The sequence below is a fragment of the Lissotriton vulgaris genome, chromosome 1_2, assembly GCF_964263255.1.
Source record: "Lissotriton vulgaris chromosome 1_2, aLisVul1.2, whole genome shotgun sequence".
Taxonomy (NCBI): Eukaryota; Metazoa; Chordata; class Amphibia; order Caudata; family Salamandridae; genus Lissotriton; species Lissotriton vulgaris.
This window is the reverse complement of record NC_141686.1, coordinates 318,746,830-318,760,606: the sequence shown is the minus strand read 5'-3', so window position 1 is coordinate 318,760,606 and position 13,777 is coordinate 318,746,830. Positions and strand designations below refer to the sequence as shown.

The 13,777-nt window shown below is 59.5% G+C and overlaps 1 protein-coding gene across 1 annotated transcript in view; it reads right to left on the bottom strand.

Moving 5' to 3' along the window:
* The window catches only part of RTN4RL2 (reticulon 4 receptor like 2), an 84,117-nt gene extending 74,057 nt beyond the window's left edge, over window positions 1–10,060 (bottom strand). Inside the window, exon 1 of the mRNA XM_086953365.1 lies at window positions 9,395–10,060. Within this exon, the coding sequence (XP_086809491.1) occupies window positions 9,395–9,425 (31 nt within the window). The 5' untranslated portion in view covers window positions 9,426–10,060. The remainder of the gene's footprint in view (window positions 1–9,394) is intronic.
* Window positions 10,061–13,777: the final 3,717 nt, after the last annotated feature.

The window sequence follows — 13,777 nt, the reverse complement described above, 5'->3', positions numbered from 1 at the left end:
TACCCAGTTCGATGCAGAATTGTTTAAGTTCACGATGGTTGTACTCCTCCAATTTCTCCATTTGGAATTTCTCGGTTGATCCGCTCTCTTTCGTGGTCATTGTGACTTCGTCGTGGGGTGAGCTACTCTCTGTACGTTTATGCGGTGATTCGGATCGCGCCGCTGGCCACCAATGTTAGACGGACCGGGAGGGTCGGCCGAGGTTACGGGGAGAGGTCTCCAGGGAGAGCCGTCTCCAACGACTGTACAGATAAGTAACTTCCCCCCCACAGACGGACACCACACAAGGTTGAAGGTTAACGAGACTTTATATGCAATTCTTAGGTTACGATGATGGATACAAGGAGGTCTGGACTCAGGGGTCCCCTCGGTTCTAGTCTCTGGTTTAGGAAAGGGGTAGCGGGACAGTCTTAGTTACCAATGAGTACAAAATAGCTCTCAATCCTCGAGCTCGGCGTTCTAGATGATCGGGCCGTGGAGGAGCCAAGCAGGTCCCGAGATGGATGAAGGAAGGACGACGGTCCGCGGCGGAGCCTGCAGGTCCCGGTAGAAGATGACGGTTACAACGGTCCGCGGCCACGCCAGCAGATCCCGACGACGATGAAGGATGAAGGTTACGACGGCTGTGGCAGCGCCAACAGGCAGGACGATGGTGCACAGGACAGAGCTATGGCAGCGCCAGTAGTCCGTCCAGGATGAGTTCCTCTTTACGTCTCTCGACTCCAAGATACAACTGCCTTCCTGCTCTGGAGCTGCCCCAGTTATAGGGCTGGCGTGCTTTGATGTCCGGACCCTCGCACTTGGAGGTCGGGAGGTCCGGGATGGGGGAGTCCAGACACCCAGCAGGGGGGTGGAGCCAGCGCCCGGGGAGGCGATGGGCGAGCGGCACTTGGTGGGGGAGAGCCATCGGCACCTCTTTCTCCCATTGACTTGCCAAGTAGCCCGCTCACCTCCTGGGTGGAGGGTGGTGCCGGAATGTCTGAGGCCGGGCCAGGCCCAGGGTTGAGGTCGATCGGGGGCCAGGCGGCCTCGTGGTGGAGTGTCCAAGATGGCGCCCCAGGCTGGGCGCGTGGGCCGGCAGTGGATCGGACCCTCGAGGTCGGCAGGCTCGAGGGCAGGGGTCCCTGAGGGGACGGGGGACGTGCAATGGTGGTGTGTGGTACTTGCGGGACTGGGCTCAGGCCTGGTTGGGCCGGGGGAGAGCGGCCCTTCATGTGGCCTGTCCAACAACATGAGAGGCAAGTGGCGTCTGCTGAGCATCTCACAGCAGACGCAGCATAACATGAGAGGCCAAGTGGCGTCTGCTGAGCATTTCACAGCAGAAACAGCATAACATGAGAGGCCAAGTGGCGTCTGCTGAGCATTTCACAGCAGAAGCAGCATAACATGAGAGGCAAGTGGCGTCTGCTGAGCATCTCACAGCAGACAGCATAACATGAGAGGCCAAGTGGCGTCTGCTGAGCATCTCACAGCAGAAGCTGCATAACAGCATAACATGAGAGGCCAAGTGGCGTCTGCTGAGCATCTCACAGCAGACGGCATAACATGAGAGGCCAAGTGGCGTCTGCTGAGCATCTCACAGCAGAAGCTGCATAACAGCATAACATGAGAGGCCAAGTGGCGTCTGCAGAGCATCTCGCAGCAGAAGCTGCATAACAGGATAACCTAAGAGGCCAAATGGCGTCTGCTGAGCATCTCACAGCAGACGCAGCATAACATGAGAGGCCAAGTGGCGTCTGCTGAGCATCTCACAGCAGACGCAGCATAACATGAGAGGCCAAGTGGCGTCTGCTGAGCATCTCACAGCAGAAGCTGCATAACAGCATAACATGAGAGGCCAAATGGCGTCTGCTGAGCATCTCACAGCAGACGCAGCATGACATGAGAGGCCAAGTGGCGTCTGCTGATCATCTCACAGCAGCAACATAACATGAGAGGCCAAGTGGCGTCTGCTGAGCATCTCACAGCAGAAGCAGCATAACATGAGAGGCCAAGTGGCGTCTGCTGAGCATTTCACAGCAGAAGCAGCATAACATGAGAGGCAAGTGGCGTCTGCTGAGCATCTCACAGTAGACAGCATAACATGAGAGGCCAAGTGGCGTCTACTGAGCATCTCACAGCAGACGCAGCATAACATGAGAGGCCAAGTGGCGTCTGCTGAGCATCTCACAGCAGACGCAGCATAACATGAGAGGCCAAATGGCGTCTGCTGAGCATCTCACAGCAGACAGCATAACATGAGAGGCCAAGTGGCGTCTGCTGAGCATCTCACAGCAGACAGCATAACATGAGAGGCCAAGTGGCGTCTGCTGAGCATCTCACAGCAGACAGCATAACATGAGAGGCCAAGTGGCGTCTGCTGAGCATCTCACAACAGAAGCTGCATAACAGCATAACATGAGAGGCCAAATGGCGTCTGCTGAGCATCTCACAGCAGATGCAGCATGACATGAGAGGCCAAGTGGCGTCTGCTGATCATCTCACAGCAGACAGCATAACATGAGAGGCCAAGTGGCGTCTGCTGAGCATCTCACAGCAGAAGCAGCATAACATGGGAGGCCAAGTGGCGTCTGCTGAGCATCTCACAGCAGACGCAGCAAAACATGAGAGCCCAAGTGGCGTCTCCTGAGCATCTCACAGAAGAAGCTACATAACAGCATAACATGAGAGGCCAAGAGGCGTCTGCTGAGCATCTCACAGCAGACGCAGCATAACATGAGAGGCCAAGTGGCGTCTGCTGAGCATCTCACAGCAGACATAGCACAACATGAGATGTGCTTACGAGGATGGATTGGGGTAAAGTTTCAATCAGGCAGATTCTATGTCTTGTGTTTTACCTTTCCAAGGGGTTGGAGCACTTTTACTACTTTCATTGATACTTCTCATGATGCACTTCAGGGAGGACTGATACCAGGCACCTCATGAACACAGACAGCAAACTCCTATTACACATGATAGACTCACATTTCGTGATTCGTCTGACAATGCGGGTACACAACTATCATACAGGTATACAACTACCATACAGGTATACATCTATAATTCGGGTATACAACTACAATACGGGTATAAAACTACAATGCAGGTATACAACTACCATACAGGTATACAACTACCATTCGGGTATACAACTACAATACGGGTATAAAGCTACAATACGGGTATACAACTACAATGCGGGTATACAACTACCATACAGGTATACAACTACCATTCGGTTATACAACTACAATACGGGTACACAACTACAATATGAGGTATACAACTACAATGCGGGTATACAACTACAATGCGGGTATACAACTACCATACAGGTATACAACTGCCATTCGGGTATACAACTACAATACGGGTACACAACTACAATATGGGTACACAAGTACCATACAGGTATACAACTACCATTCGGGTAACAACTACCATACGGGTATACAACTACAATATGGGTATACAACTACAATGTGGGTATACAACTACCATACAGGTATACAATTACCATTCGGGTATACAACTACAATGCGGGTATACAACTACAATACGGGTACACAACTACAATACGGGAACACAACTTCAATGCGGGTATACAACTACAATGCGGGTATATAACTACCATACAGGTATACAACTACCATTCGGGTATACAACTACAATACGGGTACACAACTGCAATACGGGTACACAACTACCATACAGGTATACAACTACCATTCGGTATACAACTACCATACAGTACACAACTACAATATGGGTACACAACTACAATGCGGGTATACAACTACCATACAGTTATACAACTACCATTCGGGTATACAACTACAATACGGGTACACAACTACAATACGGGTATACAACTACAATGCGGGTATACAACTACAATGCGGGTATACAACTACAATACGGGTACACAACTACAATGCGGGTATACAACTACCATACAGGTATACAACTACCATTCGGGTATACAACTACAATATGGGTATAAAACTACAATACGGGTATACAACTACAATGCGGGTATACAACTACCATACAGGTATACAACTACAATATGGGTCTACTACTACAGCATTTTCATCATGCGTCAATAGCCCTGAGGAAGTCTTGAATAATGACAAAACGTGTTGGCTGTGTTTGAATCTGACTACGTGTTGTTTAAGCTTTTCTTGGGTTGTACAATCCGTCATTGCGTCTACTTTCATGCGGATCGCTCAATATATTGCTTTATAGCTATCATTGCATTCCGCGCCGTTGGGGCTGTGAATCTTTATGTCAAATAACATCTCTTGTCAATGAATCTTTTATGACAATAAGTCATGATTTGTGATTTGTAATGGTTTGCGCTCCAGACTTGTATTGAGCCTTCCATCTGTCATGGCCCTCTGCAGAGCTCATGGCTGTGCTCCCTTGCAGCTGCAGTGCTCTCTGTTGGAGCACAGAAGTAATCTGATTACTAACCACAATCTGCGGGGAGGGGGGTTCAGTGCTGCGTTTTTTTCTATTCTACTGCTGCTATTTGTAATAGGTATACTAGTGACTCTACGTCAGTGATTGCACGTCACAGACAAGGCCTGTCCATTTGCTAAGATCCCAGCTATCGAGGCCGGTCACCCCTGTGATCTGGGGCGTCCACTCTGTCTAAAGTGAGCCCCAGCATTTCAAATCATTTGTGTTACACTTGTTATGTGAAATGCTGAAAATGGTGCTATAATGCCAAGTCGTATAAAGACGCGTCGCTCATAGCAACTTAGTGAGCGCACAAGAACACCTGGAAGGGCAGGTGGCCGGGTGAGCGCACAAGAACACCTGGAAGGGCCGGAGGCCGGGTGAGCGCACAAGAACACCTGGAAGGGCCGGAGGCCGGGTGAGCGCACAAGAACACCTGGAAGGGCCGGAGGTCGGGTGAGCGCGCAAGAACAGCGCACAAGAACAACTGGAAGGGCCGGAGGCCGGGTGAGCGCACAAGAACACCTGGAAGGGCCGGAGGCCGGGTGAGCGCACAAGAACACCTGGAAGGGCCGGAGGTCGGGTGAGCGCGCAAGAACATCGCACAAGAACAACTGGAAGGGCCGGAGACCGGGTGAGCGCACAAGAACACCTGGAAGGGCCAGAGCCGGGTTAGCGCACCAGAACCCCTGGAAGGGCCAGAGGCTGGGTGAACCCCTCGTAGGGCCAGAGGCCGGGTGAACGCACAAGAACACCTAGAAGGACCAGAGGCCGGGTGGCGCACAAGAACCCCTCGAAGGGCCAGAGGCCGGGTGAGCGCACAAGAACCCCTCGAAGGGCCAGAGGCCGGGTGAGCGCACAAGGACACCTGGAAGGGCCAGAGGCCGGGTGAGCGCACAAGAACCCCTTGAAGGACCAGAGGCCGGATGAGTTCACAAGAACACCTGGAAGGACCAGAGGCCGGGTGAGCGCACAAGAACCCCTCGAAGGGCCAGAGGCCGGGTGAGCGCACAAGAACACCTGGAAGGACCAAAGCGCCGGGTGAGCGCACAAGAACCCCTCGAAGGACCAGAGGCCGGGTGAGCGCACAAGAACCCCTCGAAGGGCCAGAGGCCAGGTGCGCGCACAAGAACCCCTTGAAGGGCCAGAGGCCAGGTGAGCGCACAAGAACACCTGGAAGGACCAGAGGCCGGGTGAGCGCACAAGAACCCCTCGAAGGGCCAGAGGCCGGGTGAGCGCACAAGAAAACCTCGAAGGGCCAGAGGCCGGGTGAGCGCACAAGAAAACCTCGAAGGGCCAGAGGTAAGCATGGGTGGAAAATCCGTTCCGCTCGCGAATTTTGCGGATTTTCGGTAAATTCGCAATCCGCGAACGCTCGCAAATTTACCAAAAATCCGCAAATTCGCACGCAGCGGATTTTTTTTTCTTGGTGATACAATTTTGCGGCGTGCAGTGTAAGTTCGCAATTGCGAACATGTAGGCAGCAACAATCTCGCACTCGTGAAATTACAAAAATTGCAATTCTGCACAAGAAATCCACTAGCAAGCAGCATAGACCTTCTGAAAATGATGATTTTTATCAGAATAACTCCTCAGGTTGACATTTGCCTGCACTTTTTTGGATTTGAGGCCTTTTGACTTTCTTTGGATCACTTTTGGATTAGAAATCAACTTTCACAAGTAAGCTTGTTTGGGGAATTACAGTTGCTGTAATGCTGTTCTGCAGAAAAACGAGTTTTGCAAAAGTGAAAGCCTTCAGCAGGTTCAAAAGTTCAAACTCATCATTAGTAACCATTCCCTGTAGTGCTTCCTGACTGGGGCCCCTCCAGAGTTCAGTTGCTAGTTGCAACAATTGTATGACCCTGCTCTGACCCTCACAGCAGGCTCATAGAATAGATACAAGTAGGCCATAAAAGGTCCTAGAAAAAAAATTGCACTGCAACAGAAAGCAAATTACAGATAAGGAAGTAGGTGCCAGACTGGAATTTTAAAACAGTGACACATTAATAAATCAACCCCAAATTAATTCATGTCAGTTGAAGCAGGGCTGGTGTGCTTGCTTTTTCCCCCCATAATCTACAGTGATGATGAACCAGAGGATGGCATTGATGTACCAGAGGGTGGCATGGGTGAAACAGAGGGTGGCAGGGGTGAAACAGAGGGTGCTGGGAACCTGTGATGATGAACCAGACGTAGAAACAACATAATCGCGACCGTTGCGAGCCGACATGTAAGTTCGCAATTGCGAACTGGTACAAAACCCTCGCGAACTGGCAGAAATCCTTACGAACACAAAAAAAATCCCGCAAATTCGCGAGAATTCGCGGATTTTGCGGATTGCGAGTTCGCAAATTCGCAAAATTCGCGAACGCCAGATTCGCAAAATTCGCTCATGCTTAGCCAGAGGCCGGGTGAGCGCACAAGAAGCCCTCGAAGGGCCAGAGGCCGGGTGAGTGCACAAGAACACCTCGAAGGGCCGGGTGAGCGCACGAGAACCCCTCGAAGGGCCAGAGGCCGGGTGAGCGCACAAGAACACCTGGAAGGACCAGAGGCCGGGTGAGCGCACAAGAACCCCTCGAAGGGCCAGAGGCCGGGTGCGCGCACAAGAACACCTGGAAGGGCCGGAGGCCGGGTGAGCGCACAAGAACACATGGAAGGGCCGGAGGCCGGGTGAGCGCACAAGAACCCCTGGAAGGGCCGGAGGCCGGGTGAGTGCACAAGAACACCTGGAAGGGCCAGAGATCGGGTGAGCGCACAAGAACCCCTCGAAGGACCAGAGACCGGATGAGCGCACAAGAACACCTGGAAGGACCAGAGGCCGGGTGAGCGCACAAGAAAACCTCAAAGGGCCAGAGGCCGGGTGAGAGCACAAGAACCCCTCGAAGGGCCAGAGGCCGGGTGAGCACACAAGAACCCCTCGAAGGACCAGAGGCCAGGTGAACCCCTGGAAGGACCAAAGCGCCGGGTGAGCGCACAAGAACCCCTGGAAGGGCCAGAGCCCGGTGCGCTTCGGAGCACTTCTGGCGTAGGACCTTTTCTTAGCGCACAATGCATCCTTGCATCCAAAACACATTCTACCCTCAAATATAACGCTACATGCTAATTTCGCATTTTGCATTAATATGCATAATTTTGCATCATTTGTCCGAAATTGCTCGTAATAATGCTGAAGCAAATAATGCAAATTTTCCACATCCCTTGCCAGAAGCGGCTAGAGAAGGACTGAGGAGGGAGCGGGTCTGTGGGTGAAGGGCTGAGGAGGGGACTGGTCTGTGGGTGAAGGGCTGAGGAGGGGGCTGGTCTGTGGGTGAAGGGCTGAGGCGGGGCTGGTCTGTGGGTGAAGGGCAGAGGAGGGGCTGGTCTGTGGGTGAAGGGCTGAGGAGGGAGCTGGTCTGTGGGTGAAGGGCTGAGGAGGGGACTGGTCTGTGGGTGAAGGGCTGAGGAGGGAGCTGCTCTGTGGGTGAAGGACTGAGGAGGGGCTGGTCTGTGGGTGAAGGGCTGAGGAGGGGACTGGTCTGTGGGTGAAGGGCTGAGGAGGGGGCTGGTCTGTGGGTGAAGGGCTGAGGAGGGAGCTGGTCTGTGGGTGAAGGACTGAGGAGGGGAATGGTCTGTGGTTGAAGGGCTGAGGAGGGGCTGGTCTGTGGGTGAAGGGCTGAGGAGGGAGCTGGTCTGTGGGGGCTGGTATGTGGGTGAAGGGCTGAAGAGGGGACTGGTCTGTGGGTGAAGGACTGAGGAGGGGAATGGTCTGTTGTTGAAGGGCTAAGGAGGGGCTGGTCTGTGGGTGAAGGGCTGAGGAGGGAGCTGGTCTGTGGGTGAAGGGCTGAGGGGGGGCTGGTCTGTGGGTGAAGGGCTGAGGAGGGAGCTGGTCTGTGGGTGAAGGGCTGAGGAGGGGGCTGGTCTGTGGGTGAAGGGCTGAGGAGGGGACTGGTCTGTGGGTGAAGGGCTGAGGAGAGGGCTCGTCTGTGGGTGAAGGGCTGAGGAGGGGGCTGGTCTGTGAGTGAAGGGCTGAGGAGGGGGCTGGTCTGTGGGTGAAGGGCTGAGGAGGGGGCTGGTCTGTGGGTGAAGGACTGAGGAGGGGGCTGGTCTGTGGGTGAAGGGCTGAGGAGGGGGGTTGTCTGTGGGTGAAGGGCTGAGGAGGGGGCTGGTCTGCGGGTGAAGGGCTGAGGAGGGGACTGGTCTCTGGGTGAAGGGCTGAGGACTGGTCTGTCGGTGAAGGGCTGAAGAGGGGACTGGTCTGTGGGTGAAGGGCTGAGGAGGGGGCTGGTCTGTGGGTAAAGGGCAGAGGAGGGGGCTGGTCTGTGGATGAAGGACTGAGGAGGGGACTGGTCTGTGGGTGAAGGGCTGAGGAGGGAGCTGGCCTGTGGGTGAAGGGCTGAGGAGGGGGCTGCTCTGTGGGTGAAGGGCTGAGGAGGGGGATGGTCTGTGGGTGAAGGGCTGAGGCGGGGCTGGTCTGTGGGTGAAGGGCTGAGGAGGGAGCTGGTCTGTGGGTGAAGGACTGAGGAGGGGAATGGTGTGTGGATGAAGGACTGAGGAGGGGACTGGTCTGTGGGTGAAGGGCTGAGAAGGGAGCTGGTCTGTGGGTGAAGGGCTGAGGAGGGGTCTGGTCTGTGGGTGAAGGGCTGAGGAGGGGACTGGTCTGTGGGTGAAGGGCTGAGGAGGGGGCTGGTCTGTGGGTGAAGGGCTGAGGAGGGGGCCGGTCTGTGGGTAAAGGGCTGAGGAGGGGGCTGGTCTGTGGGTGAAGGGCTGAGGCGGGGCTGGTCTGTGGGTGAAGGGCTGAGGAGGGGGCTGGTCTGTGGGTGAAGGGCTGAGGAGGGGGCCGGTCTGTGGGTTAAGGGCTGAGGAGGGGGCCGGTCTGTGGGTGGAAGGCTGAGGAGGCGGCTGGTCTGTGGATCACTAGTTTAGACATCACCACACATAACTTGAGACACCCCCTCCCAGAAGAAGCGCTTACCAGGCAGGAGGCGCTGCGTCTGAAGGGCCATGGCTTCCAGGGATCCCGGTGTCTCAATCCTCTGGGGCCCTGTCCTGGGGCCCTGTCCCGGGGGCTCCAAAACCACCAAGACTTGTAGCCAAGGACCAGAAGCCAAGGATGCTGCAGCGCCTCGGGGTCACAGGTCACGCAGCTCGGGGTCTCAGCCTCAGGGGGTCTCCCTCTAACGTTGGGCGGGGACAGGCAGTCTGAGGGGGGGCTCCTTAAACTCTCGGTGTTCTGCAGGCGATGGGCTCTTCTCCAGATTCCGGGAGTGCGGCAGGTGGTCTCAGGTAGTCTCAGGTGGGTCTCTTCCAGCCCTCAAGGTTGGGGTGCAGCGGTCTCAGGTAGTCTCAGGTGGGTCTCTCCCAGCCCTCAAGGTTGGGGTGCAGGCGGTCTCAGGTGGGTCTCTCCTAGACCTCAAGGTTGGGGGTGCAGCGGTCTCAGGTGGTCCCTCCCAGACCTCAAGGGTGGGGTGCAGCGGTCTCAGGTGGGTCTCTCCTAGACCTCAAGGTTGGGGGTGCAGCGGTCTCAGGTGGTCTCTCCCAGCCCTCAAGGTTGGGGTGCAGGCGGTCTCAGGTGGTCTCTCCCAGCCCTCAAGGTTGGGGTGCAGCGGTCTCAGGTGGTCTCAGGTGGTCTCTCCCAGCCCTCAAGGTTGGGGTGCAGGCAGTCTCAGGCAGTCTCAGGTGGTCTCTCCCAGCCCTCAAGGTTGGGGTGCAGGCGATCTCAGGTGGGTCTCTCCCAGCCCTCAAGGTCGGGGTGCAGCGGTCTCAGGCGGTTTCAGGTGGTCCCTCCCAGACCTCAAGGGTGGGGTGCAGCGGTCTCAGGTGGGTCTCTCCTAGACCTCAAGGTTGGGGGTGCAGGCACTCTCAGGTGGTCCCTCCCAGACCTCAAGGTTGGGGTGCAGGCAGTCTCAGGTGGTCTCTCCCAGCCCTCAAGGTTGGGGTGCAGCGGTCTCAGGTGGTCTCTCCCAGCCCTCAAGGTTGGGGTGCAGCGGTCTCAGGTGGTCTCTCCCAGCCCTCAAGGTTGAGGTGCAGCGGTCTCAGGTGGTCTCTCCCAGCCCTCAAGGTTGGGGTGCAGGCGGTCTCAGGTGGGTCTCTCCCAGACCTCAAGGTTGGGGGTGCTGGTGGTCTCAGGTGGTCCCTCCCAGACCTCAAGGTTCGGGGTGCTAGTGGTCTCAGGTGGTCCCTCCCAAACCTCAATGTTGGGGTGCAGGCGGTCTCAGGTGGTCTCTCCCAGCCCTCAAGGTTGGGGTGCAGGCAGTCTCAGGTGGTCCCTCCCAGACCTCAAGGGTGGGGTGCAGCGGTCTCAGGTGGGTCTCTCCTAGACCCCAAGGTTGGGGGTGCAGCGGTCTCAGGTGGTCTAAGGTGGTCTCTCCCAGACCTCAATGATGGGGTGCAGGCAGTCTCAGGTGGTCCCTCCCAGATCTCAAGGTTGGGGTGTAGCGGTCTCAGCTGGTCTCAGGTGGTCTCTCCCAGACCTCAAAGATGGGGGTGCAGCGGTCTCGGGGTGCCCCCTTCTCTCCGGCTCGAGGTGGGATGCTCACGTCTTCTCCCCTCGCAGTGCCCGTGACTCTGAGCTCCTCGTGCTGAGAGCGGAGGCTCCACATGCGCTGGCCCAGCCTGGCACGGCCCCCTCCCTCTCCATGCACGCGTCCACGCCCCCCCCCTCCCTCCACGCACGCGTCCACGCCCTCCCACTCGCTCCCTCTCTCCCCTCCTTCCCGAGTTTACATTACAATACAGGAAATCTTATCTGCACGGAGAGGCGGGCGGGCGGGGCAGCCAGGGTGCCCCCGGGTGGGAGCAGGGGCATGGCAGGTGCCCCCGGGGGGAGCAGGGGCATGGCAGGTGCCCCCCGGGTGGGAGAAGGGGCATGGCAGGTGCCCCCGGATGGGAGCAGGGGCATGGCTGGTGCCCCCGGGTGGGAGCAGGGGCATGGCTGGTGCCCCCGGGTGGGAGCAGGGGCATGGCAGGTGCCCCCGGGGGGAGCAGGGGCATGGCAGATGCCCCCGGGGGGAGCGGGGGCATGGCAGATGCCCCCGGGGGGAGCAGGGGCATGGCAGGTGCCCCTGGGGGGAGCAGGGGCATGGCAGGTGCCCCCGGATGGGAGAAGGGGCATGGCAGGTGCCCCCAGGGGGGAGCAGGGGCATGGCAGGTGCCCCCGGGAGGAGCAGGGGCATGGCAGGTGCCACCTGGGGAACAAGGGCATGGCAGGTGCCACCTGGGGAACAGGGGCATGGCAGGTGCCCCGGGGGGAGCAGGGGCATGGCAGGTGCCCCTGGGGGGAGCAGAGGCATGGCAGGTGCCCCTGGGGGGAGCAGGGGCATGGCAGGTGCCCCCGGGGGGAGCAGGGGCATGGCAGATGCCCCCGGGGGGAGCGGGGGCATGGCAGATGCCCCCGGGGGGAGCAGGGGCATGGCAGGTGCCCCCAGGGGGGAGCAGGGGCATGGCAGGTGCCCCCGGGAGGAGCAGGGGCATGGCAGGTGCCACCTGGGGAACAAGGGCATGGCAGGTGCCACCTGGGGAACAGGGGCATGGCAGGTGCCCCGGGGGGAGCAGGGGCATGGCAGGTGCCCCTGGGGGGAGCAGGGGTATGGCAGGTGCCCCTGGGGGGAGCAGGGGCATGGCAGGTGCCCCCGGATGGGAGCAGGGTCATGGCAGGTGCCCCCGGATGGGAGGAGGGGCATGGCAGGTGCCACCTGGGGAACAGGGGCATGGCAGGTGCCACCTGGGGAACAGGGGCATGGCAGGTGCCCCGGGGGGAGCAGGGGCATGGCAGGTGCCCCTGGGGGGAGCAGGGGCATGGCAGGTGCCCCCGAATGGGAGAAGGGGCATGGCAGGTGCCCCCGGGGGGAGCAGGGGCATGGCAGGTGCCCCTGGGGGGAGCAGGGGCATGGCAGGTGCCCCGGGGGGAGCAGGGGCATGGCAGGTGCCCCTGGGGGGAGCAGGGGCATGGCAGGTGCCCCCGGATGGGAGAAGGGGCATGGCAGGTGCCCCCGGATGGGAGCAGGGGCATGGCAGGTGCCACCTGGGGAACAGGGGCATGGCAGGTGCCACCTGGGGAACAGGGGCATGGCAGGTGCCACGGGGGGGGGGGCAGGGGCATGGCAGGTGCCCCTGGGGGGAGCAGGGGCATGGCAGGTGCCCCCGGATGGGAGAAGGGGCATGGCAGGTGCCCCCGAAGGGGAGCAGGGGCATGGCTGGTGCCCCCGGGTGGGAGCAGGGGCATGGCAGGTGCCCCCGGGTGGGAGCAGGGGCATGGCAGGTGCCCCTGGGGAACAGGGGCATGGCAGGTGCCCCCAGGGGGACTAGGGGCATGACAGGTGCCCCCAGGGGGAGCAGGGGCATGGCAGGTCCCGGGGGGGGGGGAGCAGGGGCATGGCTGGTGTCCCGGGGGGGGGAGCAGGGGCATGGCAGGTGCCCCCAGGGGGGAGCAGGGGCATGACAGGTGCCCCCAGGGGGAGCAGGGGCATGGCAGGTGCCCCCAGGGGGAGCAGGGGCATGGCAGGTGCCCCCGGATGGGAGCAGGGGCATGGCAGGTGCCCCCGGGAGGAGCAGGGGCATGGCAGGTGCCCCCGGATGGGAGCAGGGGCATGGCAGGTGCCACCTGGGGAACAGGGGCATGGCAGGTGCCACCTGGGGAACAGGGGCATGGCAGGTGCCACGGGGGGGGGCAGGGGCATGGCAGGTGCCCCTGGGGGAGCAGGGGCATGGCAGGTGCCCCCGGATGGGAGAAGGGGCATGGCAGGTGCCCCCGAAGGGGAGCAGGGGCATGGCTGGTGCCCCCGGGTGGGAGCAGGGGCATGGCAGGTGCCCCCGGGTGGGAGCAGGGGCATGGCAGGTGCCCCTGGGGAACAGGGGCATGGCAGGTGCCCGCAGGGGGACTAGGGGCATGACAGGTGCCCCCAGGGGGAGCAGGGGCATGGCAGGTCCCGGGGGGGGGGGAGCAGGGGCATGGCTGGTGTCCCGGGGGGGGGAGCAGGGGCATGGCAGGTGCCCCCAGGGGGGAGCAGGGGCATGACAGGTGCCCCCAGGGGGAGCAGGGGCATGGCAGGTGCCCCCAGGGGGAGCAGGGGCATGGCAGGTGCCCCCGGATGGGAGCAGGGGCATGCCAGGTGCCCCCGGGTGGAGCAGGGGCATGGCAGGTGCCCCCGGGGGGAGCAGGGGCATGACAGGTGCCCCCAGGGGGGAGCAGGGGCATGGCAGGTGCCCCCAGGGGGGAGCAGGGGCATGGCAGGTGCCCCCAGGGGGAGCAGGGGCATGGCAGGTGCCCCCGGATGGGAGGAGGGGCATGGCAGGTGCCACCTGGGGAACAGGGGCATGGCAGGTGCCACCTGGGGAACAGGGGCATGGCAGGTGCCCC